The following is a 27,564-nucleotide window of genomic DNA, read 5'->3' on the forward strand; positions in this document are numbered from 1 at the left end:
ATCAATGACATGTTGAAGGCTCCGGAGGAGATGTCGTAGCTTCTCCGCTCCGGGGAAGTACTGGACGACAAAGGGTACTCTGTCCACCGTGTCCCAAGTGTTTGATGGGGACAGTGTAGAGGGAGCTTTACTCTGTATCTAGCCCTGTGCTGTACCTGGCCTGGGAGTGTCTGATGTGGAGAGGCAGGCGTTGGACTCGGGTAAACACAGTCAGAGTTTTAACAACACCAGGTTAAAGTCCAACAGGTTTATTTGGTAGCAAATGCCATTAGCTTTCGGAGCGCTGCTCCTTCGTCAGATGGAGTGGAAATCTGCTCTCAAACAGGGCACAGAGACACAAAATCAAGTTACAGAATACTGATTAGAATGCGAATCTCCACAGCCAACCAGGTCTTAAAGATACAGACAATGTGAGTGGAGGGAGCATTAAGCACAGGTTAAAAGAGACGTGTATTGTCCCCAGACAGGACAGCCAGTGAGATTCTGCAAGTCCAGGAGGCAAGCTGTGGGGGTTGCTGATAGTGTGACAGAAACCCAACATCCCCGTTTCGGCCGTCCTCATGTGTGCGGAACTTGACTATCAGTTTCTGCTCAGCAACTCTGCGCTGTCGTGTGCCGTGAAGGCCGCCTTGGAGAACGCTTACCCGAAGATCAGAGGCTGAATGCACGTGACCGCTGAAGTGCTCCCCCACAGGAAGAGAACAGTCTTGCCTGGTGATTGTCGAGCGGTGTTCATTCATCCGTTGTCGTAACGTCTGCATGGTTTCCCCAATGTACCATGCCTCGGGACATCCTTTCCTGCAGCGTATCAGGTAGACAACGTTGGCCGAGTTGCAAGAGTAGGTACCGTGTACCTGGTAGACGGTGTTCTCACATGAGATGATGGCATCCATGTCGATGATCCGGCACGTCTTGCAGAGGTTGCTGTGGCAGGGTTGTGTGGTGTCGTGGTCACTGTTTTCCTGAAGGCTGGTTAGTTTGCTGCGGACAATGGTCTGTTTGAGGTTGTGCGGTTGTTTGAAGGCAAGAAGTGGGGGTGTGGGGATGGCCTTGGCGAGATGTTCGTCTTCATCAATGACATGTTGAAGGCTCTGGAGGAGATGCCGTAGCTTCTCCGCTCCGGGGAAGTACTGGACAACGAAGGGTACTCTGTCCACCGGGTCCCGTGTTTGTCTTCTGAGGAGGTCGGTGCGGTTTTTTGCTGTGGCGCGTCGGAACTGTCGATCGATGAGTCGAACGCCATATCCTGTTCTTATGACGGCATCTTTCAGCCTCTGGAGGTGTCTGTTGTGATCCGCCTCATCCAAGCAGATCCTGTGTATACGGAGGGCTTGTCCGTAGGGGATGGCTTCTTGAACGTGTTTAGGGTGGAAGCTGGAGAAGTGGAGCATCATGAGGTTATCCGTGGGCTTGCGGTACAGTGAGGTGCTGAGGTGACCGTCCTTAATGGAGATGCGTGTGTCCAAGAATGCAACCAATTCCGGAGAGTAGTCCATGGTGAGTCTGATGGTGGGATGGAGCTTGTTGATGCCATCATATAGTTGTTTCAGTGATTGCTCACCATGACTCCAAAGGAAGAAAATGTCATCGATGTATCTAGTGTATAGCATCGGTTGAAGGTCCTGTGCGGTGAAGAAGTCTTGTTCGAACCTGTGCATGAAGAAGTTGGCATATTGAGGTGCAAATTTGGTCCCCGTGGCTGTTTCGTGTGTCTGGATGAAGAACTGGTTGTTGAAGGTGAAGACATTGTGGTCCAGAATGAAGCAGATGAGTTGTAAAATTGCATCTGGAAACTGGCAGTTGTCGGCGTTGAGTACTGAGGCTGTTGCAGCAATGCCATCATCGTGAGGGATGCTGGTGTAGAGTGCCGAGACATCCATTGTAACGAGGAGTGCTCCTGGTTCAACTGCTCCATGTGCTTTGGGTTTCTGTAGGAACATAGAACATAGAACATTACAGCGCAGAACAGGCCCTTCGGCCCACGATGTTGCACCGACCAGTTAAAAAAAAAACTGTGACCCTCCAACCTAAACCAATTTCTTTTCGTCCATGAACCTATCTACGGATCTCTTAAACGCCCCCAAACTAGGCGCATTTACTACTGATGCTGGCAGGGCATTCCAATCCCTCACCACCCTCTGGGTAAAGAACCTACCCCTGACATCGGTTCTATAACTACCCCCCCTCAATTTAAAGCCATGCCCCCTCGTGCTGGATTTCTCCATCAGAGGAAAAAGGCTATCACTATCCACCCTATCTAAACCTCTAATCATCTTATATGTTTCAATAAGATCCCCTCTTAGCCGCCGCCTTTCCAGCGAAAACAATCCCAAATCCCTCAGCCTCTCCTCATAGGATCTCCCCTCCATACCAGGCAACATCCTGGTAAACCTCCTCTGCACCCTCTCCAAAGCCTCCACATCCTTCCTGTAATGTGGGGACCAGAACTGCACACAGTACTCCAAGTGCGGCCGCACCAGAGTTGTGTACAGTTGCAACATAACGCTACGACTCCTAAATTCAATCCCCCTACCAATAAACGCCAAGACACCATATGCCTTCTTAACAACCTTATCTACTTGATTCCCAACTTTCAGGGATCTATGCACACATACACCTAGATCCCTCTGCTCCTCCACACTATTCAAAGTCCTCCCGTTAGCCCTATACTCAACACATCTGTTATTCCTACCAAAGTGAATTACCTCACACTTCTCCGCATTAAACTCCATCCGCCACCTCTCGGCCCAACTTTGCAACCTGTCTAAGTCTTCCTGCAAACTACGACACCCTTCCTCACTGTCTACCACACCACCGACTTTGGTGTCATCAGCAAATTTGCTAATCCACCCAACTATACCCTCATCCAGATCATTAATAAATATTACAAACAGCAGTGGCCCCAAAACAGATCCCTGAGGTACACCACTTGTAACCGCACTCCATGATGAATATTTACTATCAACCACCACCCTCTGTTTCCTATCCGCTAGCCAATTCCTGATCCAATTTCCTAGATCACCCCTAATCCCATACATCTGCATTTTCTGCAGAAGCCTACCATGGTGAACCTTATCAAACGCCTTACTAAAATCCATATATACCACGTCCACTGCCTTGCCCCCATCCACCTCCTTGGTCACTTTCTCAAAAAACTCAATAAGGTTAGTAAGGCACGACCTACCTGCCACAAAACCATGCTGACTATCACCTATCAATTCATTACTCTCCAAATAATTATAAATCCTATCCCTTATAATTTTTTCCAACATCTTGCCGACAACAGAAGTGAGACTCACCGGTCTATAATTCCCGGGGAAGTCTCTGTTCCCCTTCTTAAACAATGGGACAACATTCGCTAACCTCCAATCTTCTGGTACTATACCAGAGGCCAACGACGACCTGAAGATCAGAGCCAGAGGCTCTGCAATCACTTCTCTTGCCTCCCAGAGAATCCTTGGATAAATCCCATCCGGACCAGGGGATTTATCTATTTTCAGACCCTCCAGAATATCCTGCACATCCTCCTTATCAACTGTAATACTGTCTATTCTACTCCCTTGCAACCCAGTGTCCTCCTCAGCTATATTCATGTCCCCTTGCGTGAACACCGAAGAGAAATATTGGTTCAATGCTTCACCAATCTCCTCCGGTTCCACACATAACTTCCCTCTGCCATCTATAACTGGCCCTAAACTTGCCCTAACCAACCTTCTGTTCTTGACATACCTATAGAACGCCTTAGGATTCTCTTTAACCCTATCCGCCAAAGTCTTCTCATGTCCGTAGTGTCGCGACAAAAGCTGGGGGTTCTTTGTACAATGGGTTTCAGGATGCCCTCGACATAGCCGGAGAGGTTCTCGCACAGAGTCCCATTGCCCGATACGATGGGACAGCCGGGTGTGTTTGCCTTGTGTATCTTCGGGAGGCAGTAGAGATCTCCAACTCGGGGAGTACGATAGCCAGTTACCTATCCAATTGGCCAACTTTCTCTCTATCCCACACCTCCTTACTTTCATCAAAGCCGACCATGGGGGACCTTATCAAACGCCTTACTAAAATCCACGTATATGACATCAACTGCCCTACCTTCATCAACACACTTAGTTACCTCCTCAAAAGATTCTATCAAATTTGTGAGACACGACTTGCCCTTCACGAATCCGTGCTGACTATCCCGGATTAATCCGCATCTTTCTAAATGGTCGTAAATCCCATCCCGAAGGACCTTTTCCATCAACTTACCAACCACCGAAGTAAGACTAACCGGCCTATAATTACCAGGGTCATTTCTATATCTTTTCTTAAACAGAGGAACAACATTCGCCACTCTCCGGTCCTCTGGCACCATCCCCGTGGACAGTGAGGACCCAAAGATCAAAGCCAAAGGCTCTGCAATCTCATCCCTTGCCTCCCAAAGAATCCAAGGATATATTTCATCAGGCCCAGGGGACTTATCGAGCTTCAGTTTATTCAAAACTGCTAGTACATCCTCCCTCTGAACATCTACTTCCTCCAGCCTATTAGCCTGTCACACCTTCTCTTCCTCAAAAATATGGCCCCTCTCCTTGGTGAACCCTGAAGAAAAGTATTCATTCATCACCTCTCCTATCTCTACTGACTCCATACACAAGTTCCCACTACTGTCCTTGACCGGCCCTAACCTCACCCTGGTCATTCTTTTATTCCTCACATAAGAGTAAAAAGCCTTGGGGTTTTCCTTGATCCGACCCGCCAAGGACTTCTCATGCCCCTTCCTAGCTCTCCTAAGCCCCTTTTTCAGCTCATTCCTTGCTAACTTGTAACCTTCAATCGAGCCATCTGAACCTTGTTTCCTCATCCCTACATAAGCTTCCCTCTTCCTTTTCACAAGACATTCCACCTCTTTTGTGAACCATGGTTCCCTCACTCGGCCATTTCCTCCCTGCCTGACAGAGACATACCTATCAAGGACACTCAGTATTTGTTCCTTGAAAAAGTTCCACTTTTCATTAGTGCCTTTCCCTGACAGTTCCTGTTCCCATCTTATGCCCCCTAATTCTTGCCTAATTGCATCATAATTACCTCTCCCCCAATTATAAACCTTGCCCTGCCGTACGGCCCTACCCCTGTCCATTGCAATAACAAAAGACACCGAATTGTTGATACGATCTCCAAAGTGCTCTCCCACAACCAAATCTAACACTTGGCCCGGTTCATTTCCCAGTACCAAATCCAATGTGGCCCCACCTCTTGTCGGCCTATCCACATATTGTGTCAGGAAACCCTCCTGCACACTGATGCGCGATTAATTCACTCGGGAGGCTAGGTCATACCCGGGAATAAAGGCTTTTATTCGCAACAAGAAAAGAGCATACTGCTTAACAATACTATCCCAGACTAAGGGCCACTAGGAAGTAGCAGTGACCTTTATACTCCTATAAGAAGGCGGAGCCAAACGGAGTGTACCACAGAACAATGCTAACAGGTGGAACACCCCAACCCTAACCCCAACAGTAACAAGAGTAACATATGTACAAGTACCCATAGTGGTAACCATCTATGGTTCACCACACACACACTGCACAAAAACTGCCCCATCCGAACTATTCGACCGACAAAGGTTCCAATCAATATTTGGAAAGTTAAAGTCCCCCATGACAACTACCCTGTGACCCCCACACATATCCATAATCTGCTTAGCAATTTCTTCCTCCACATCTCTATTACTATTTGGGGACCTATAGTAAACTCCTAACAACGTGACCGCTCCTTTCCTATTTCTAACTTCAGCCCATATTACCTCAGTAGGCAGATTCCCCTCGAAGTGCCTTTCCGCAGCCGTTAAACTATCCCTGATTAACAATGCTTCTCCTCCACCTCTTTTACCAGCTTCCCTATAGTTACTGAAACATCTGTACCCCGGAACGTCCAGCAACCATTCCTGTCCTTGTTCTACCCATGTCTCCGTAATGGCCACAACGACGTAGTCCCAAGTACCAATCCACGTCCCAAGTTCATCTACCTTGTTTCGGATGCTCCTTGCATTGCAGTAGACACACTTCAACCCACCTCCCTGTCTACTGGTACCCACCCTTGACCTTGATACCTTCTCCAATACCTCACTACCCTCAACACTGACTTCCGGACTACAATTCCTTTTCCCACCCCTTGTGGTCCCCTCTGGTCAGAGGCTGCTAACGCCAGAATGAGCTGTTTATTGCCACTCTGCTTTCTGCCTGTTAACCAATCTTTAATCGATGCCAGTATATTACCTCCTATCCCAACGCTTTATTTGTGTTGACCAACTTTCCATTGCTGACCTGATTAAAAGCCTTCTGAAACTCCAGGAACACTGCATCCACTTTTCTCAATTATGTTAGGAATATCCTCACAAACCTCCAACATGTTTGTCAAACGTGATTCACCATTGATTAATCCATGTTGACTATGCCCAATCACATCTTCATTCTCAAAGTGTCTATTCCACAACTCCTTGAGAATTAATTATTTTAATTTCCCTCCTTGTGCAGGAAGGTTAGTGAGTGAGTGAAGGGCGACAAACGGGCTATCAGAGTGTCTGAATCATTTCCCTTTGCTAAAAATTATACTTTGAGTGTCAGTCCCTTACGAAACAGAGGCTCTCGTGTAACTTTGTCAGTTGAGCTGCTGAGCTGGTACATCCCAGAGTTTTCTCTTTACATCATTTCCAAACACCAATGTACCTGTGCAGTAAGCGAGGGAACAGACACGTGGCTTCTTCAACTCATAAACAAAGAAATTGGAGCAGCGTTTGATCTTTATTTCTTGGTGCCAGCGACAGGTGTTTCCACTCCAGTGAAAACAAACTGTCCTCTTTACTATCCCTTCACGCAGACTGGGATGAGATCCTGAAATGAGGAATAGAAAGATTGAAAAGTGTCTCCAGTGTGAATTGTGTTGGACAGTCAATGTCAATCTGATGTAACAGAGTCTGAAATTACCTCTTAACCAGCCTGTGGCGTGTGTGGAGCAACGTCTTGCTGGAACAACAGTCTCAGGAATGGTCGAACTACCAGGACTGAAAGGACAATCACACAGTTCATCGCTGTACTGATGCAATCCAAATAAAAAGAGGCTGCAAATACTCAGCTGGTCAGGCAGCCTCTGCGGCGAGAAACAGAATAACGTTACCCTTTGTGACGAACCATCTTCAGAGCAGAGGAGTTATCACAACACCAAACATTAACTCTGTTTATTTCCAGAGATGCTGGCTGACCTGCTGTATATTTCCAGCATTTTATTTTTGTTATTTCATTATTTTAAGGAAGAGGTGTGTGAAATATTAAATGAGATTAGCTCAGTGAGGGAGGAAATATGAAGATGTTTACCATCCTTGAAAGTGGATATGTCCCCAGGCAGAGACAATTCATACCGGAGGCTGCTGAGGAAAGCAAGGGAAGATGTAACAAAGACACAAAGCATCTTCACCCATCAACTGTGCCTATAGATGTGGAGCTGGAAAAGTAATGACATTGATTAAGAGACAGCCGGAGTAATTACAGAGCATTCAGCCTCATGTCTGTGGTGGGAAAATAATGGGAAATAATTCTGTGAAATAATAGAAATCATCATTTGGGAAGGTTTAAATAAATTTGAGTCAGAATGGATTTGTTCAAATAAGTCAAGTCTCAATAACTTGATTACATTGATTGGCAAAGTAACATGGAGAGTTGATGAGTGTAACATATATGATATAGTCCACAAGGGTTTTAGCAAGAGCTTTGACAAGGTCAAACAAGACTCACTCGTCAGGAAATTGGAAGGAGAGTTGGATGCCAATTGTCTCAATGTCAGAAGCAAAGGGTTGTGGGTAGTGTGGTTATTGAGATTGGAAGGTTATTCCCAGTGGAATTCCAGAGGGATCTGTACTGAGTTCCTTGTGTTCTTGTGGTAGTGTCAATGAAATGGAATTAAAAGTTGGGGACATGAATAAGATGTCTGCAGCAGAGATGAAAATCGTTCATGCGCTTGATAGTGAGGAAGAAAGCTGTAAACAGCAGGAAGATATCGATGGATTGGTCAGGTGGGTAGATGTGTGAGCAATAGAACTCAATGTGGAGAAGTGTGAGGGAATGGGTTTTGGGAGGACAAACACTGGATGGAGAACACACAATGAATGGTGGATATTGAGGTGAGTGGTGGAGCAGAGGGATCTTGGAGTATATGTCTATTGATTGCTGATGATAGCGCGACAGGAAAATAAGGTGCTCAAGATGATGCTGTAGAGATTTTTCTTTATTGATCAAGGACACGATTAGAAGAGGAAGGAGGTGTTTCTCTAATTGTATAAAACAATTGTTAGAGCACAAATAGAGTACAGTGTACAGTTCTGGTCACCACATCACCAAAAGAGTCTGGTAGAGACAATTGATGAGGATGGCCGGCACGGTGGCACAGTGGTTAGCACTGCTGCCTCACAGTGCCAGGGACCCGGGTTCGATTCCCGGCTTGGGTCACTGTCTGTGTGGAGTTTGCACATTCTCCCCATGTCTGCGTGGGTTTCCTCCGGGTGCTCCAGTTTCCTCCAGGGGCAATAGCCAATATAAGTGCATGGGGTTGTGGGGATGTGGCCTAGTGTGACTGTGGTTGGTGCAGACTCGATGGGCCAAATGGCCTTCTTCCACACTGTGGGATTCTATGAGATGTTGGAACATTTTATTCAGGAGGGGAGATTTCATTCTGACATATAACATCAGGAGGTATCTGGATTGAGTGGATTAGGAAGAATCGGTTTTCATTTGCAGAGAGGTCAATGTCCAGGGAGCAAAGATTGAGAATAATTGTGGGAACATTGAGTGGGGGGCGCTGAGGAGGAGTATTTCCACACACCGAGTGGTGTGAACCTCACAGAGCTAGAAGGTGGCACTCTGCTTTTTCAACCAGTATGGATACAATGGATCGAATGGCCTCGTACTGCACCCTGAATTTTAACATGTTTAAACATATTGCCACCCATCCCAGCAAGTCACTTTCCTCTCAGTCACAGAATCGAAAAATGAAACAGTGCAGAAGAGGCCCTTCAGCCCGTCAAGTCTGCATTGATACGTGAGAATCCCCTGACCTTCATACCTAATTCTGGTTACCACCTCTTGGCCCGTAGCCTTGAATGTTATGGCATACCAAGTGCTCATCCAGGTACTTTTGAAAGGATGTGAGGCAACCTGACTCTACCACCCACCAAGGCAGCACATTCCACACCATCACCACCCTCTGGGTAAAATCATTTTCCCTCACATCCATCCTAAGTTTCCTGCCTCTCACCTTGAACTTGGGCCCGTGTGACTGACCCTTCAACTAAGGGGAACAGCTTCTCCCTATTCACTCTGTTCATGTCTCTCAGAATCTTGTACACTTCGATCAGCTCGCCCCTCAGCCTTCTCTGCTCCAGTGAGAACAACCCAAGCCTCTCCAACCTCTCTTCATAACTTAACAGTTCTATCCCAGGCAGCATCCTAGTGGATGGATAATGTGGTGACGAGAACTGCACACAGGACTCTAGCTGTGGCCTCACCAAAGTCCGATACAACTCCAACATAACCTCCCTGCTTTTGTAATCTCTGCCTCCAATAATAAAGGCAAGTGTTTCATATGACTTTTTCACCACCCTACTAATTGTGCTTCTTCCTTCGGTGATCTATGTACAAACATGCCAAGGTCCCTTTTTTCCTCAGAGAGTTCTTAGTGTCATGCCATTCATTGAATACTTCCTTGTCAAATTACTCCTTCCAAACTCATACTTTTCAGGGTTAAATTCCATCTGCCCCTGATCTGCCCATTTGACTATCCCATCTATATCTTCCTGGACCCAACACATTCATATATATAATTAACACCCGACCAATCTTTGTGTCATCTGAAAACTTACTCATCCAGCCCCTCAACATAGTCATTGGTGCCATTAATATAAATGACAAATAATATCAGACCCAGCACAGATCTCTGTGGTACGTGACTAGACGCTGGCTTCCAGTCACAAAAGTAACCTTCTGTCATCACCCTCTGTCTACAACAACTAAGCCAATTTTTAATCCTCATTAAGTTACTCTGTATCCCATGTTCATTTGCCTTCTTTATAAGACTCCTATGTGAGACCTTTTCAAAGGCTTTCACACTTGGAATACTGTGTACAGTTCTGGTCACTCTGTTAGAAAAATATAATATTAAATTATATGGAGAGCGTACAGTGTACAGAAAAGAGTTACCAGGATGTTGCCTAGTATGGAGCATATTAGCTATGAGGAGAGGTTGGAGAAACTTGGTTTGTACTCACTGGAACGATAGAGGTTGAGGGGCGACCTGATAGAAGTCTACAAGGTTATGAGGGTCATGGATAGAGTAGATAGTCAGAAGCTTTTTCCCAGGGTGGAAGAGTCATTTACTTGGGGAGTATAGGTTTAAGGTGCGAGGGGCAAAGTTTAAAGGAGATGTATGAGGCATGTTTTTAACACAGAGGGTGGTGCGTGCCTGGAACTCGCTGCCGGGGCAGGTAGTGGAAGCAGATATGGTCGTGACTTTTAAGGGGCGTCTTGACAAATACATGAATAGGATGGGAATGGAGGGATAAGAAGGGTAGGGGGTTTTAGTTCAGCATGGTTGGTGCAGGTTTGGAGGGCCGAAGGGCTTGTTCCTGTGCTGTAATTCTCTGGAGTGTTGGAGGCTTAGGGGTGATCTTATAGAAGTCAATAAAATAATGAGGGGCATAGATCAGCTTGAACGTCAATATTTTTTCCCAAAGGTAGGGGAGTCTAAAACTAGAGGGCATAGGTTTAAGGGAGAGGGTAGAGATACAGAAGTGTCCAGAGGGGCAATTCTTTCACACAGAGGGTGGTCAGTATCTAGAACAAGCTGCCAGATGCGGTAGTAGTAGAGGCGGGTACAATTTTGTCTTTTAAAAAGCGTTTAGACAGTTACATGTATAAGATGGGTCTATAGGGATATGGGCCAAACGTGGGAAAGTGGGACTAGCTTAGGGGTTACAAAAATTTGGGCGGCACGGTAGCACAGTGGTTAGCACTGCTGCTTCACAGCTCCAGGGTCCCAGGTTCGATTCCCGGCTCGGGTCACTGTCTGTGTGGAGTTTGCACATTCTCCTCGTGTCTGCGTGGGTTTCCTCTGGGTGCTCCGGTTTCCTCCCACAGTCCAAAGATGTGCGGGTTAGGTTGATTGGCCAGGTTCAAAATTGCCCCTTAGAGTCCTGAGATGCGTAGGTTAGAGGGATTAGCAAGTAAATATGTGGGGATAGGGCCTGGGTGGGATTGTGGTCGGTGCAGACTCGATGGGCCGAATGGCCTCCTTCTGCACTGTAGGGTTTCTATGATTTCTATGATTTCTATAAAAAGGGCAGCATGGTTAAGTTGGGCCAAAGGGCCTGTTTCCATGCTGTAAACTTCTATGACTCTGACTCCACAAAACTGGTCACCTCCTAAAAAAAATCAATGAAATTTGTTAGGCATGACCTCCCTCCGATAAAGCCATGCTGACCTAACCTCTCCAAGTGGAAATAGATGCTGTCCTTCAGAATTTCCTCCAATGGATTACCTACCACTGATGTGAAACTCACTGGTCTGTCGTTTATGATGTCTTATGTCTACAACCCTTCTGAAACAGCAGAACCACATTATCTGTCGTCTGAGCCCCTGCAATCTACTTCCTCGCCTTCCACAGCAGCTTGGGACACAATTCATCTGGAGCTGGAGATTTGTCCGATTTGGAGCCTGCAAACAGCTCCAATACCTTGTTCTTTCCTGTGTCACACCTCAGTGTCTCTCTCCCAATATTCCCCATGCTTCACTCTGTAGAATGCGCATCTTCCCTTTCCCAGTATTCCCTTTGCTCTGAATGATGATCCCAGTCTCTTTGCTGTTTCATTGACGGGTTTAACAGAGATTTCCCCTGGATCTTACCTTTTGAATCTGTACCATCCAAGAACAAGACTCTGATCACATTGAACCGAATCAGAACACAGATTCCCCACACAGTTTGTGCTCCTCCATGGCTGGTTCAGAACTCTGTGTTTTACACACGGGTCGAAGGATTTGGAGACTGCAGCTAAATAACAGCAAGATGTTTATTGTTAACAAAAAATTTCAGAAATGTTACACACTGGCTCGTCTCCATGGAGACATTTAAAATCCTCCATTTCAGCCATTTCTCTGATATCAAATCCTTGAAATGTCAGCTGGAAACTTTGCTCCTTTTTGAAACCAGTTTTCACTGCAATTCCCAGCTCAGTGAAACATCAGACTTTGTATTTTAAAATATTTATTCTTTCAGCCTGGAAATCGCCACTGAATTTCACACCCAGGTTGAAAACGTTTCCAGGGAGTGACCTGGAGCAGAGTCAACACTGTCGTCACTGTGTGTAATAAGATGATGCTCAGTTACATCTGGTGATGATCAGATCCAGCTGGTGACAATGTTCTCTACTTGTGACATGGTTTGTTCTGAAAGAACGTGTTAATTGTACAAAGCAGCAAAACTGAAGTAGTCTCTGCCTATTCTCATTTCTCTCTCCTTGATCATAACATCTGAGGCAGGAGGACCTCATGTTTGAGTTAAAGGGTGAATGTCAAGAACACGTTCTGAACTATTTGTGGGAGAATCTATTATTGAGTTCCTTGTATTGGAGCCTACACCTTGCTCACATATTCTCTCTGAACCCTTCCCCTGCCAGATGAAGGTGTAATCCTAGGAATCATAGAAACCCTGCAGAGCAGAAGGAGGCCTTTCGGCCCATCGAGTCTGCACCCACTGCAATCCCACCCAGAATCTATCCTCACAACTCCACACATTTACCCCGCCAATCCCTTGAACCTACACATCCAGAGACACTGCAGGACAATTTAGCATGGCCAATCAACCTAACCCGGACATATTTGGACTGTGGGAGGAAACCGGAGCACCTGGAGGAAACCCAAGCAGACACAGGGAGAATGTGCAAGCTTCAAACAGACATTCACCCAAGCCGGGAATCGAACCCAGGTCCCTGGAGCTGTGAGGCAGCAGTGCTAACCATTGTGCCACCGTTCCGCCCATGTTTTCCTTTCCATGATCCACTCTGGCTGAGCCGGGTCTCTCCTAGGGAAGATACCTCAATGTTCAGCCTATCAATTTCCATGTCCATCATGTTTGCATTATGGGCAATGATTAGCAAGCTACAAATTGTCTATCAGTCCTGTGATCCTGACGTTTGCATTGCCTATCGAAGAGTTGGCATTTTTTTTTTCAATTGTTTTTTTTTCCTGGCGCAATGGAATTCCATCCATTTGTTGAGCAGAGACTAAGCTCTAAGTGCCCATTGAAACAGGTAGACTGTGCCTTGCTAGTCAGTGACTGCCTAACCTGAGGTAGGTGCTGGTTGACCATTGGGGCACGATGGTCTCTCCCACAACCAGAGACAGCCCATAGCACTGTATCATAGAAATCATAGAAACCCTACAGTGCAGAAGGAGGCCATTCGGCCCATCGAGTCTGCACCGACCACAATCCCACCCAGGCCCTACCCCCACATATTTTACCCGCTAATCCCTCTAACCTACGCATCTTAGGATTCTAAGGGGCAATTTTTTTTAACCTGGCCAATCAACCTAACCCGCACATCTTTGGACTGTGGGAGGAAACCGGAGCACCCGGAGGAAACCCACGCAGACACGAGGAGAATGTGCAAACTCCACACAGACAGTGACCTGAGCCGGGAAATAAAACAAGTGGAGCCTTGGAGACCATGTCGAACTTCAAGAAAAGTTTTTATTCCACATGCATGAGGGAGAGATGAATTCGGGCCTGAAATCCCAGGCGGCTGCGAGTTCCCTCTGCTCATTGTAGATTCATACAGGCTATTATACTTTTCCGAGTTGCAAATTTTTATATTATCGTACTAATTCCTCAAGTTGGATACATGTATTTGTCAAGACGCCCCTTAAAAGTCACTATCGTATCTGCTTCCACTGCCTCCCCTGGCAGTGACTTCCAGGCACTCACCACCCTCTGTGTAAACAACTTGCTTCATACATCTCCTTTAAACCTTGCCCCTCGCAGCTTAAACCTATACCCCCAAGTAAATGACTCTTTCACCCTGGGAAAAAGCTTCTGACTATCTACTCTGTCCATGCCCCTCATAATTTTGTAGACCTCTATCAGTTTGCCCCTCAACCTCCATCGTTCCAGTGAGAACAAACCAAGTTTCTCCAACCTCTCCTCATAGCTAATGTCCTCCATACCAGGGCAACATCCTGGTAACAGAAAAGTACATTGTACGCTCTCCATATAATTTAATCTCATCATGCAAATACATTGTTCAGTTCATCCCTGCTAATCATCTCTCTGGACACTTCCTGTTTACCCGATTATAATGTCAAAGTGTTGTGTTTGCCCAACCGATCTACAATGATGTGTTAATTGCTCCCCCACTCTGCTCGGTGATCGTGTTTACCAGAAGACTATGATCTCCCTAGACAGTATGGAGCCTGGCTGTCTCAATGCCGGTTCTCCCACTGTCGTGATAACTCAGAAAGATCTTCTGCGCATTACAATTGTAAGGAGTAGGTAACATATATTAATCATTATCTGTCAGCGGAGCAGACCTCCAGCTGTCTGTGTTAACCCTTTTCTTCCCTCTGGTGAGGCCTGGCTCTCTGGGCTTGCTCTATGTACCCTGCATGTATTACACTGAAACTAAATAAAATATGAACGGACACATAAATTAAAATATAAAAGAAACGATCCCTGATATTGCCCTGCAACAAGAACCCATTCACTCTGCCAATCGAGTTGGCCTTATCACTCATCGCCGCTGTCCCAATGTTATGTCCGCCTTCTGCAGCAAAACTGGAAAGCCCACAAGACTGGGCAACATTTTTGAAAAGCCTGGGCTGCCTGAATATCCTGGTTATGCCCAACGGAATGCCATGAACTGTGTGTGGCATTAGCTTGCTTGCAGCCATTGCTGGAAGGATGATACATTCAGATATCTGTCTGCCACTGAGTTTTGTTGATGTGGAGATGCCGGCGTTGGACTGGGGTAAACACAGTAACCCTGTTTGAGAGCAGATTTCCACTCCATCTGATGAAACAGCAGCGCTCCGAAAGCTGGTGGCTTTTGCTACCAAATAAACCTGTTGGACTTTAACCTGGTGTTGTTAAAACTGTTACTGAGTTTTGTTGGCACGGTTTTACTCCCTTAGCCTACAACTCTCCCACAGTATGCTCAAGGCAGTGGAGCTAACCACCCAAAGCTGGGAGGTTGGCTCATGAGTATCAGGATGTGTCCATATGCCGGTGACCTCGTGTCCTGGGGCCTGAGGCTCCTTCGGGTTCCTCTGAAGATTTAACCTGGGGCTGTTTCCATATGTCACCATGAGGAGACACAGCTGAGGATCTGCCAATGAAGAGGCTGTGTACTGACACAGAGAGATTTATACATTTGACTCCCGCTCTTTCACATTGCTACTAGCCAATGGTCTGGGCTGAGAATGAGAATCAAAGTAGCACACAAAAATGGGAAACATCTCCACGCTATTCAGCCACACACTAGACACATGAATCAGCTGTGCACACACTGACACTAATCCCCTTGCATTATCCATTCCTATTCAGACTCTGACTCCTCTTTTCCCATCCTACCTTTCTTTTCCAGATGTATTCTGGAATATTTATATCCTGACCTTGGCCACGATGGAACCATGGGGCAGAATTGGATGTTGCCCCGTTGGTGGCTTTCCAGGAGATGAGTGACTGCCTGTAGAATTCCGCAAATGTCCTTCCCACTGGGCTGTCGTCCACCCCATCTCTCCTCAATTTTACAGTGGGATAAGCAAAGTCGAGGCCATTCCACCCACCCTCACTCCTATTCAGTTCCCTAAGTGGCCAATCAATGATTACTTAAGGACCATTTCCCAGCCAGTGGCAATGTTCAGGCTGGTGGGTGGAGTTCAAGGTCATGCATGGGGGGAAGAGGGAAGTGGGGAGGGGGTGAGACAGCTTGTTCAGCCCTCGGGTGAGAAAAGTGGGGGACCTTATTTCAACATCAGGTGACACCCTCACAGGGTCCGTCCCCAGTTGGTGTTCTCTCCACCAGCTTCTCCTCCAACATCATAGAATCCCTACAGTGCAGAAGGAGGCCATTCGGTCCATCATGCCTGCATTGACAACCATCCCACCCAGGCCCGAACCCCATAACCCCATGTATTTACCCTGCTAGTCTCCCTGACACTAAGGGGCAATTTAGCATGGCCAATCCATCTAATTCGCACATTTTTGGACCATGGGAAGAAGATGGATCACTGGGGAGAATGTACAAACTCCACACATACAGTGACCTGAGGCTGGAATTGAACCCGGGTCCCTGGCGCTGTGAGGCAGCAGTGCTAACCACTCTGCCACCATGCAACATCCCCACCACCTGTGCCCACCCCTCAGGTTTCAGTTCTTCTTCCAGCCCTGAGACACATTACCTACTCCTGGACTCCCAGGATTCAGTGTGGGGTCAACTTAGAATTCCAGCTCTGTGCCCCACAGCTTCAGGTGCTGCTGGGATTAGAGAGCTGCCGACCAATGAAATGAGCGCTCAGCCCTCTGAGGGGGGCGGATGCCCCATCTCAAGCCAATGAACTCTCCCTGTGGAGATCAGAGCCATTTCTCTCAATTGGTGCCATTATTATTTTCTTATTGTGAATCTTTTGAACAATCGACATTGAGGTTTCTAATGATCTTTTCATTATTATTCACGGAGACAGTTTTAGTTTTGAACTCTCAGCGGGTAACTTTATGGCTTCGCTTAATCTGAGACTGGAAAATCCTGCCCGACGTCAACGGACATTTCCATTGTCCTCTTCGATTCCATGGCAGGTGGGGTGGTAAAATTCCGGTGCCCAACTCTGCCCCTCCCACTCTGCCCTTCAATTCTGCCTCTTGAACTCTGGCCCTTGAACCCAGCCTCTCCCACTCTGCCTCTCCCACTCTGCCCCTCACACTCTGCCCCTCACACTCTGCCCCTCACACTCTGCCCCTCACACTCTGCCCCTCACACTTGGCCCCTCACACTCTGCCCTCACACTCTGCTCCTCACACTCTGCCCCTCCCACTCTGCCACTTGAACCCAGCCCCGCCCACTCTGCCCCTCCCACTCTGCCACTTGAACCCAGCCCCTCCCACTTTACCCCGCCTTTACTCAAATCTCTACATCCTGCATTTTCCCTTCCTCCACTCCCTCACCTTCCTCCAATCTCTCGCTTCCCTCCAATCCCTCACCTTTCTCCACCCATAGAATCGTAGAATCATAGAATCCCTACAGTGCAGAAGGAGGCCATTTGACCCACCTAGTCTGCACTGACCACAATCCCACCCAGGCCCTATTCCCATAACCCCACATATTTACCCTGTTAATCCCCTGACACTAGGGGTCAACTTAGCATGGCCAATCCAGTGAACCCGCGCATCTGTGGGAGGAAAATGAAGAAAACCCACACAAAAGCGGGGAGAAGGTGCAGACTCTGCACAGTGACACGAGGCCGGAATTGAACCTGGGACCCTGGCACTGTAAAGCAGCAGTGCTAACCACTATGCTATTGTGCTGCCCCACTCACCTCCCTCCATCCCCATGCCCTCCTCCACCCACTCACCTCCCTCCACCCCCTCGCCTCACTCTACTCACTTGCCTCCTTCCAATCCAATGATTGAGGGTGATTTAGTGGTTTGGATCAGGAATTGGCTTGCTGTAAGAAAACAGAGGGTGGTGGTTGATGGGAAATATTCATCCTGGAGTTCAGTTACTAGTGGTGTACCGCAAGGATCTGTTTTGGGCCACTGCTGTTTGTCATTTTTATTAATGACCTGGATGAGGGCGTGGAAGGATGGATTAGCAAATTTGCGGATGACACTAAAGTCGGTGGAGTTGTGGACAGTGCAGAGGGAAGTGGCAGGTTACAGAGGGACATAGGTAAGCTGCAGAGCTGGGCTGAGAGGTGGCAAATGGAGTTTAATGCGGAAAAGTGTGAAGTGATTCACTTTGGAAGGAGTAACAGGAATACAGAGTACTGGGCTAATGGTAAGATACTTGGTGGTGTGGATGAACAGAGAGATCTCGGTGTCCATGTGCATAGATCCCTGAAAGTTGGCACCCAGGTTGTTAAGAAGGCATACGGAGTGTTAGCTTTTATTGGTAGAGGGATTGAGTTTCGGAGCCAGGAGGTCATGCTGCAACTGTACAAAACTCTGGTGCGGCCGCATTTGGAGCATTGTGTACAGTTCTGGTCGCCGTATTATAGGAAAGATGTGGAAGTGTTGGAAAGGGTGCAGAGGAGATTTACCAGGATGTTGCCTGGTATGGTGGGAAAATCGTATGAGGAAAGGCTGAGGGGCTTGAGGTTGTTTTCGTTAGAGAGAAGAAGGTTAAGAGGTGACTTAATAGAGGCATACAAGATGATCAGAGGATTAGATAGGGTGGAAATTGAGAGCCTTTTTCCTCGGATGGTGATGGCTAACACGAGGGGACATAGCTTTAAATTGAGGGGTGAGAGATATAGGACAGATATTCGAGGTAGGTTCTTTACTCAGAGAGTAGTAAGGGCGTGGAATGCCCTGCCTGCAGCAGTAGTGGACTCATCAACATTAAGAGCATTCAAATGGTTATTGGATAAACATATGGATGATATTGGAATAGTGTAGATTAGAGGGGCTTTAGATTGGTTCCACTGGTCGGCGCAACATCGAGGGCCGAAGGGCCTGTACTGCGCTGTAATGTTCTATGTTCTATGTTCTAATCCATCGTCTCCCTCCAATCTCTCACCTCCCTCCACTGCCTCACCCAGTGTCTTGTTTTTTTAAAGACTAATGCATCAGTTGTAGGTTTTGGCAGGACTGTAGCCCCCAGCCATGCTAAAGGTGCAGCTCCCTACCCCTGGGCACTTGATGCCCACACCACCCTGAGGCACAAATCTGTCACACTCTGTGCCAGATTGGCATGTTGTTCAGGTAACAATCAACAGATAACAACCTTTCTAGCGTTTCAGAGCACAAATGCCTCCATACAGAACCAATCTCCAAGTATCCTTGGTTCCCAAAAAAACCACAATAACTGGATCCTCCCCCTCCCACTCCAGATTCCTCTCTGGCCATGGGGAGAAACATAAAAGTATAGTGTAGGAATAGAGATGTTTTACTGCAATTGTATAGGACATTGGTGAGGCCACACCTGGAATATTGTGCGTAATTTTGGTCTCCTTATCTGAGGAAGGATGTCCTGGCTATAGAGGGAACTCAGGGTTCTCTTGATGCTAACTTGCAGGTTGAGTTTGTAGTTAGGAAGGCAAATGCAATGTTAACATTCATTTTAAGAGGACGAGAACACAAAAGCAGGGGCTTGAAGTTTTATAAGGCTCCGGTCAGACCACATTTGGAATTATGTGAGCAATTTTGAGACCCGCACCTAAGGAAGGATGTGCTGGCCTTGGAGAGAATCCAGGGTAGTTTCACGAGAATGATCCCAGGAATGAAAAGCTTGATGCTTGAGAACTCTGGAACTGTACTCGATGGAGTTCAGAAGGATGAGGGGGGATCTCATTAAAACTTACAGGATACTGAAAGGCCTGGATAGAATGGACGTGGGGAAGATGTTTCCACTAGTAGGAGATACTAGGATCCAAGGGCACAGCTTCAGAGTAAAGGAACAACCCTTTAGAACCGAGATGAGGAGGAATTTCTTCAGCCAGACGGTGGTGAATGTGTGGAATTCTTTGCCACAGAAGGCTATGGAGGCCAGTTCATTGAGTGTATTGAAGGCTGAGATACATAGGTCCTTGATTGGTAAGGGGATCAAAAGTTACAGGCAAAAGGCGGGAGAATGAGATTGAGAAAGATATCAGCTATGATTGAATGGCGGAACAGGCTCGATGGGCTCAATGGCCTCATTCTGCTCCTATAATTTATGGAATGCAGCGAAGGTTTACCAGGATGATTCCTGGGATGGCAGGTCTGTCATATGAGGAGAGACAAAGCCTGTTAGGATTCTATGCACTGGTGTTTAGAAGAGTGAGGGGATCCCATAGAAACTTATAAAACTCTAACAGGGTCAGACAGGGTAGATTCAGAAAGAATGTTCCTGATGGTGGGGGAGTCCAGAACTAGGGGTCATAATTTTAGGATAAGGGGGAAACCTTTTAGAACTGAGTTGAGGAGAAATTTCTTCACCCAGAGGGTGGTGAATGTATGGAATTCACTCCCACAGAATGTAGTTGAGGCCAAACCGTTGTCTGATTTGAAGAAGAAACTAGATATAGCTCTTGGGGCTAAAGAGATCAAGGGATGTGGGGGGAAGAAGGGGATCAGGATATTGAATTTGATGATCAGTGTAGAATGATATAAAATAAAGGGCGATTGCCAGGCAGTGTGAGGGTTTTTGTTTAATCAACTTAGATGTAGATTCACTTTAAATCAATGGGGAGCAAGTTTGTTCGTAATTGTAATTACTAACAAGTCTCCTGGCCCTGCTGGAATGCATCCCAGTGTATTAAAAGAGATGGCAAGGAAATACCAAATGCACGAGTGGTAATTTACCAAAATTTGCTGGACTCTGGAGTGGTCCCCACAGATTTTAAAACAGCAAATGTGGCGCCACTGTTTAAAAAAGGAGGTTGACAAAAGGCGGGTAACTATAGGCCAGTTAGCTTAACTTCTGTAGCAGGGAAAATGCTTGAATCTTTCATCAAGGAAGAAATAGCGAGACATCTGGATATAAATTGTCCCATTGGTAAGACGTAGCATGGGTTCATGAAGGGAAGGTCATGTTTGACTAATTTGGTGGAATTCCTTGAGAACATTACATGTGCAGTGGACAATGGGGAACTTGCGGATGTGGTGTATCTGAATTTCCAGAAGGCATTTGACAAGGTGCCGTACCAAAGACTGCTGCACAAGATAAAGGTGCACGGTGTTACGTGTAATGTATTAGCATGGATAGAGAATTGGTTAACTAACAGAAAGCAAAGAGTGAGGCTCAATGAGTGTTTTTCTGGTTGGCGATCAGTGACTAGTGGTGTGCCTCAGGGATCAGTGTTGGGACCGCAATTGTTTACGACTTACATAGATGATTTGGAATTGGGGACCAAGTGTGGTCTGTCAAAATTCGCAGATGACACTAAGATGAGTGGCAGAGCAAAGTGTGCAGAGGGCGCTGAAAGTCTGCAAAGGGATAGAGATAGTCTAAGTGAGTGGGCGAGGGTCTGGCAGATGGAGTACAATGTTGGTAAATGTGAGGTCATCCATTTTGGTAGGAATAACAGCAAAATGAACTATTATTTAAATGATAACAAATTGCAGCATGCTGCTGTGCAGAGGGACCTGGGTGTCCTTGTGCAAAAATCACAAGGAGTTGGTTTGCAGGTGCAGCAGCTAACTAAGAAGGCAAATGGAACTTTGTCCTTCATTGCACAGATCCTTGAAAGTGACGTCACACAGGTGGAGAAGGTGGTGAAGAAGGCATATGGCATGCTTGCCTTTATAGGACGGGGCATAGAGTATAAAAGTTGGGGTCTGATGTTGCAGATGTATAGAACGTTGGTTTGGCCGCATCTGGAATACTGCGTCCAGTTCTGGTCGCCACACTACCAGAAGGACGTGGAGGCTTTGGAGAGAGTACAGAGGAGGTTTACCAGGATGTTGCCTGGTATGGAGGGGCTTAGTTACGAGGAGAGATTGGGTAAACTGGGGTTGTTCTCCCTGGAAAGACGGAGGATGAGGGGAGACTTAATAGAGGTGTATAAAATTATGAAAGGCATAGATAGGGTGAACGGTGGGAAGCTTTTCCCCAGGTCGGTGGTGACGTTCACGAGGGGTCATAGGTTCAAGGTGAAGGGGGGGAGGTTTAACACAGATATCAGACAGACATATTTTACACAGAGGGTGGTGGGGGCCTGGAATGCGCTGCCAGGCAAGGTGGTGGAGGCGGACACACTGGGAACGTTTAAGACTTATCTAGACAGCCATATGAACGGAGTGGGGATGGAGGGATACAAAAGAATGGTCTAGTTTGGACCAGGGAGCGGCGCGGGCTTGGAGGGCCGAAGGGCCTGTTCCTGTGCTGTATTGTTCTTTGTTCTTTGTTCTTTGTTCTTGCTCGAGGGATGGAGTTTAAAAACAGTGAGGTTATGTTGCAGCTGTATAACACAGAACATAGAAAAGATACAGCACAAACAGGCCCTTCGGCCCACAAGTTGCGCCGAACATGTCCCTACCTACTAGGCTTACCTATAACCCTCTATGTTACGAACGTCCATGAACCTATCCAAACGTCTCTTAAAAAACCCCATCGAATTCGCCTCCACCACCACTACCGGCAGCCGATTCCACGCACCCACCACCCTCTGAGTGAAAAACTTACCCCTAACATCTCCTTTGTACCTATTCACCAGCACCTTAAACCTGTGATCTCTTGTGGCAACCATATCAGCCCTGGGTAAAGGCCTCTGAGAATCCACTCTATCAATACCTCTCAACATCTTATACACCTCTATCAAGTCACCTGTCATCCTTCGCTTCTCCAAGGAGAAAAGATCTAGCTCTCTCAACCTATCCTCATAAGGCATGCCACCTAATCCAGGCAATATCCTTGTAAATCTCCTCTGCACCCTTCCTATTGCTTCCACATCCTTTCTGTGATGAGGCGACCAGAACTGGGCACAGTACTCCAGGTGGGGTCTGACCAGGGTCCTATACAGCTGCAGCATTATCTCCCGATTTCTAAACACAATTCCTCTATTGATGAAGACCAGTATTCCATACGCCTTCTTAACCACAGCCTCTACCTGCGACGCTGCTTTGAGCGTCCTATGAACCCGGACCCCAAGATCCTTCTGATCTTCCACACTGCCAAGTGTCTTACCCTTAATATTATATTCTTTCACCCTATTCGACCTGCCAAAATGAACCACCACACACTTATCTGGGTTGAAGTCCATCTGCCACTTCTCCGCTCAGTCTTGCATCTTATCTATGTCTCGTTGCAACTGCTGACATCCCTCTACACTATTCACAACCCCACCAACCTTCGTGTCATCAGCAAACTTGCCAACCCATCCTTCCACTTCCTCATCCAGGTCACTTATAAAAATCACAAAGAGCAAGGGTCCCAGAACAGATCCCTGGTGCACTCCACTGGTGACTGACCTCCATGCTGAAAAAGACCCATCTACAACCACTCTTTGCCTTCTGTGGGCAAGACAGTTCTGAATCCACAAGGCAATGTCCCCTTGTATCCCATGCCCATTCACTTTCTGCATAAGCCTTGCATGGGGCACCTTATCAAACGTCTTGCTGAAATCCATATAAACTACATCTACTGCTCTTCCCTCATCTATGTGTCTAGTTACATCTTTAAAAAATTCAATTAGGCTCGTAAGGCATGATCTGCCTCGGACAAAGCCATGCTGGCTATTTCTGATCACACTATTCCTCTCCAGATGTTCATAAATCTTTCCCATCTTATCTTCTTGCTCCTAACATACTTGTAGAATGCCTTGGGGTTTTCCTTTATCCTGTCTGCCAAGGCCTTCTCATGACCCCTTCTTGCTCTTCTAATTTCCCTCTTAAGTTCCTTCCTACTAGTCGTATACTCATCTAGATTTCTAACAGTACCTAGTTCCCTGAACCTTTTGTAGGTTTTTCTAAGGTGCTGGTGAGGCCACACCTGGAGTACTGTGTACAGTTTTGGTCTCCTTACTTGAGAAAGGCTATACTAGCACTGGAGGGGATGCAGAGGAGATTCACTAGGTTGATTCCGGAGTTGAGAGGGTTGGCTTATGAAGAGAGACTGAGTACAAAGAACAAAGAAAATTACAGCACAGGAAGGCCCTTCGGCCCTCCAAGCCTTCACCGACCATGCTGCCTGACTGAACTAAAACCCTTCCGGGGACCATATCCCTCTAAACCCATCTATTCATGTACTTGTCAAGACGCCCCTTAAAAGTCACTGCCGTATCCGCTTCCACTACCTCCCCGGCAATGAGTTCTAGGCACCCACTACTCCCTGTGTAAAAGATCTGCCTTGTACATCTCCTTTAAACCTTGCCCCTCACACCTTAAACCTATGCCCCCTAGTAATTGACTCTTCCACCCTGGGGAAAAGGGAGTAGATGAGTGACAAAGATGATTGATGAGGGTAGGGCAATGGATGTTGTCTACATGGACTTCAGGAAGGCCTTTGACAAAGTCCCTCATGGCAGACTGGTGCAGAAGGTGAAATCGCATGGGATCAGAGGTGAGCTGGCAAGATGGATACAAAACTGGCTTGGTCAAAGAAGACAGAGGGTAGAAGTGGAAAGGGTGCATTTCTGAATGGAGGGCTGTGACAAGTGTCGTTGCTCAGGGATCAGTACTGAGACCTTTGCTGTTTGTAATATATACAAATGATTTGGAGGAAAATGTAACTGGTTTGATTCGTAAGTTTGTGGACGACACAAGGATTGGTGGATTTGCGAATAGCGATGAGGACCATCAGAGGATACAACAGGATATAGATCGGTTGGAGACTTGAGCGGAGAGATGGCAGATGGAGTTTAATCCGGACAAATGTGAGGCAATGCATTTTGGAAGGCCTAATACAGATAGGAAATATATAGTAAATGGCAGAACCCTTAAGAGTATTGATAGGCAAAGAGATCTGGATGTACAGGTACACAGGTCACTGACAGTGGCAATGCAGGTGGAGAAGTTAGTCAAGAAGGCATACGGCATGCTTGCCTTCATTGGCCAGGGCATTGAGTTTAAAAATTGGCAAGTCATGTTGCAGCTTTATAGAACCTTAGTTAGGCCGCACTTAGAATATAGTGTTCAATTCTGGTCGCCACACTACCAGAAGGATGTGGAGGCTTTGGAGAGGGTGCAGAAAAGATATACCAGGATGTTGTCTGGTATGGAGGGCATTAGCTATGAGGAGAGGTTGGAGAAACTTGGTTTGTTCTCAATGGAACGACGGAGGTTGAGGGGTGACTGATAGAAGTCTACAAGATTATGAGAGGCTTGGACAGAGTGGATAGTCAGAAGCTTTTTCCCAGGGTGGAAGAGTCAATTACTAGGGAGCACAGATTTAAGGTGCAAAGGACAGGGTTGAAAGGAGATGTACGAGGCATATTTTTTACACAGAGGGTGGTGGGTGCCTGGAACTCATTGCAGGGGGAGGTAGTGGAAGCGGATACAGTAGTGACTTTTAAGGGGCATCTGGACAAATACATGAATAGAATGGAATAGAGAGACAAATACATGAATAGGATGGGAATAGGGGGTAGGGGGTTTTAGTTAAGTCTGGCAGCATGGTTGGTGCAGGCTTGGAGGGCTGAAGGGCCATTTCCTGTGCTGTAATTTTCTTTGTTCTTTGTAGACTGGGGCTATACTCACTGGAATTCAGAAGAATGAGGGGAGACCTTATAGAAACATATAAGATTATGAAGGGAATAGATAAGATAGAAGCAGGGAAGTTGTTTCCACTGGTGGGTGAAACTAGAACTAGGGGCATAGCTTCAAAATAAGGGGGAGCAGATTTAGGACTGAGTTGAGGAGGAACTCCTTCACACAAAGGGTTGTGAATCTGTGGAATTCCCTGCCCAGTGAAGCAGTTGAGGCTACCTCATTGAATGTTTTTAAGGCAAGGATAGGGAAGGATAAGGCAAGGATGTTTTTAAAGCAAGGATGGGCGGCAGGGTAGCACAGTGGTTAGCACTGCTGCTTCACAGGTCCAGGGACCTGAGTTCTATTCCCGGCTTGGGTCACTGTCTGTGTGGAGTTTGCACATTCCCCTTGTGTCTGCGTGGGTTTCCTCCGGGTGCTCCGGGTTCCTCCCACAGTCCAAAGATGTGCGGGTTAGGTTGATTGGCCATGCTAAAAATTGCCCTTAGTGTCCTGGGATGCATAGGCCAGAGGGATTAGTGGGTAAATATGTAGGGATATGGGGGTAGGTCCTGTGTGGGATTATGGTTCGCTGCAGACTCGATGGGCCGAATGGCCTTTTTCTGTACTGTAGGGTTTCTATGATTCTATAAATAATTTTTTGAACAGTAAAGGAATTACAGAAAAACAGTAAAGGTGAGCGGGCGGGTAAGTGGAGCTGAGTCCACAAAAAGATCAGCCATGATCTTATTGAATGGCGGAGGACACTCGAGGGGCCAGATGGCCTACTCCTGCTCCTAGTTCTTATGTTCTTATGTAATTAGGTGTTTTAAATACTTTGTAGTTTTAAAGGTACATGCAATACCTTTAATTAGTCCACACTTATAAATATATCTTCTATACATTTTTAGAAGTTAAACAAAGGTTGTTTAACTTGTGAACAGTTACAGAGTGCCCTATGATACTAAATAGGAGTTAAATACATTCCTTTAAAGCACTCAACTGTTGGAATCACAAGGCCATAAAGGGCACTTAATTGCCTCACCAGACAACTTATCAGAAACAACTGATGCACGAGTGAGTTTTAATGAAGCGGCCTTCACAGTTTCTAATTAAAACAGAGATTCAGTTAACTTCTCTGACAAGGCCATAAAATACTAAGGCCCCTTTTATCAAGTGAAGGATGCCCATGTGAGACTGTTTTAGTGAAGATGCTTTGAGAGGCTGCTATCAAAATAGAGACATGATGTCTGACTAAGTGACTAAAGGATAGTTCACCAAGGCTTAGAGATGATATATTGGGGTATCCCAAGAGGTATCATGGTCACATAGATCAGGGTTGTTCAGTATTTCATTCTATTGGATCAATACATAATGTATGTCATTTGTAACACTTTTGATTGGATTGTGTCCAGCTGATTGTGAGCTGTAGAATTGTATAAACCAGGATGATTTTCTTGGGGGACTGGTTTTTTTGACCCATTGCGTCAAACCCCCTGCCCTTGCTAGCAAGTAAACTAAAGACAATCTGTCGGTTAAGTATCTTGTGTTAATGTGTGTTTGTGTTGAAGTCAAACTCAGAAGTCAAGATTTCGACATCCGCCATGATCAAAAAGAATGGGGGAGCAGGCTCAAAGGGCCGAATGGTCTACTGCTGCTTCTATGTTTCTATACGAAGTCTTGAACCCCAGCCCTGGACAGACTCAGGATTTTGGCTGCAAAGTCCGGTATCTACGCCCCTGACCATACTGTCTCCTATCATGAAGCTTCTTACTCTCCGTTCACTGGAAATGGCATCCTTCACCTTGATGCCAGGGTCATTCTACTTGCCCACCCTGCTTCTCATCCACACAGGTAACAAGCAGCTTGTACCCAATGGACAGAGTCAGGGGCTGAGGCTCCTCCATCACTATGTGCTCATTCCTCGTCCCTTTCTGACCTGCAGCCACATCGTCCTTTTCCTGACCATGGACCCACTGTTAGCTTCTGATTCCTGGAACAGAGTGTCCAGAGAACTCTTCCCCTTCGCAATGTTTGCAACTCAGACTCCAGCTCAGCAACTCTGAGCACAAGTTGCTTTTTCTGGCTGTCCGTGATTCTGATGTTTTCCACACATTCCCACATGTAGTCATGGACAACACATGTCTGTCTCACGTTACTTGTTGATTTGAT

General features: G+C 46.6%; 1 protein-coding gene across 1 annotated transcript in view; it reads right to left on the reverse strand.

Moving 5' to 3' along the window:
* LOC144486016 (uncharacterized) overlaps positions 1–27,564 on the reverse strand; it is a 209,859-nt gene that overhangs the window by 124,183 nt on the left and 58,112 nt on the right. The window contains exons 5-7 of the mRNA XM_078204125.1: positions 11,925–12,063; positions 6,963–7,039; positions 6,705–6,869 (exon numbers count right to left, since the gene is read on the reverse strand). Of these exons, the coding sequence (XP_078060251.1) occupies positions 6,705–6,869; positions 6,963–7,039; positions 11,925–12,063 (381 nt within the window). The remainder of the gene's footprint in view (positions 1–6,704; positions 6,870–6,962; positions 7,040–11,924; positions 12,064–27,564) is intronic.

The sequence above is a fragment of the Mustelus asterias genome, unplaced genomic scaffold (assembly GCF_964213995.1).
Source record: "Mustelus asterias unplaced genomic scaffold, sMusAst1.hap1.1 HAP1_SCAFFOLD_266, whole genome shotgun sequence".
NCBI lineage: Eukaryota > Metazoa > Chordata > Chondrichthyes > Carcharhiniformes > Triakidae > Mustelus > Mustelus asterias.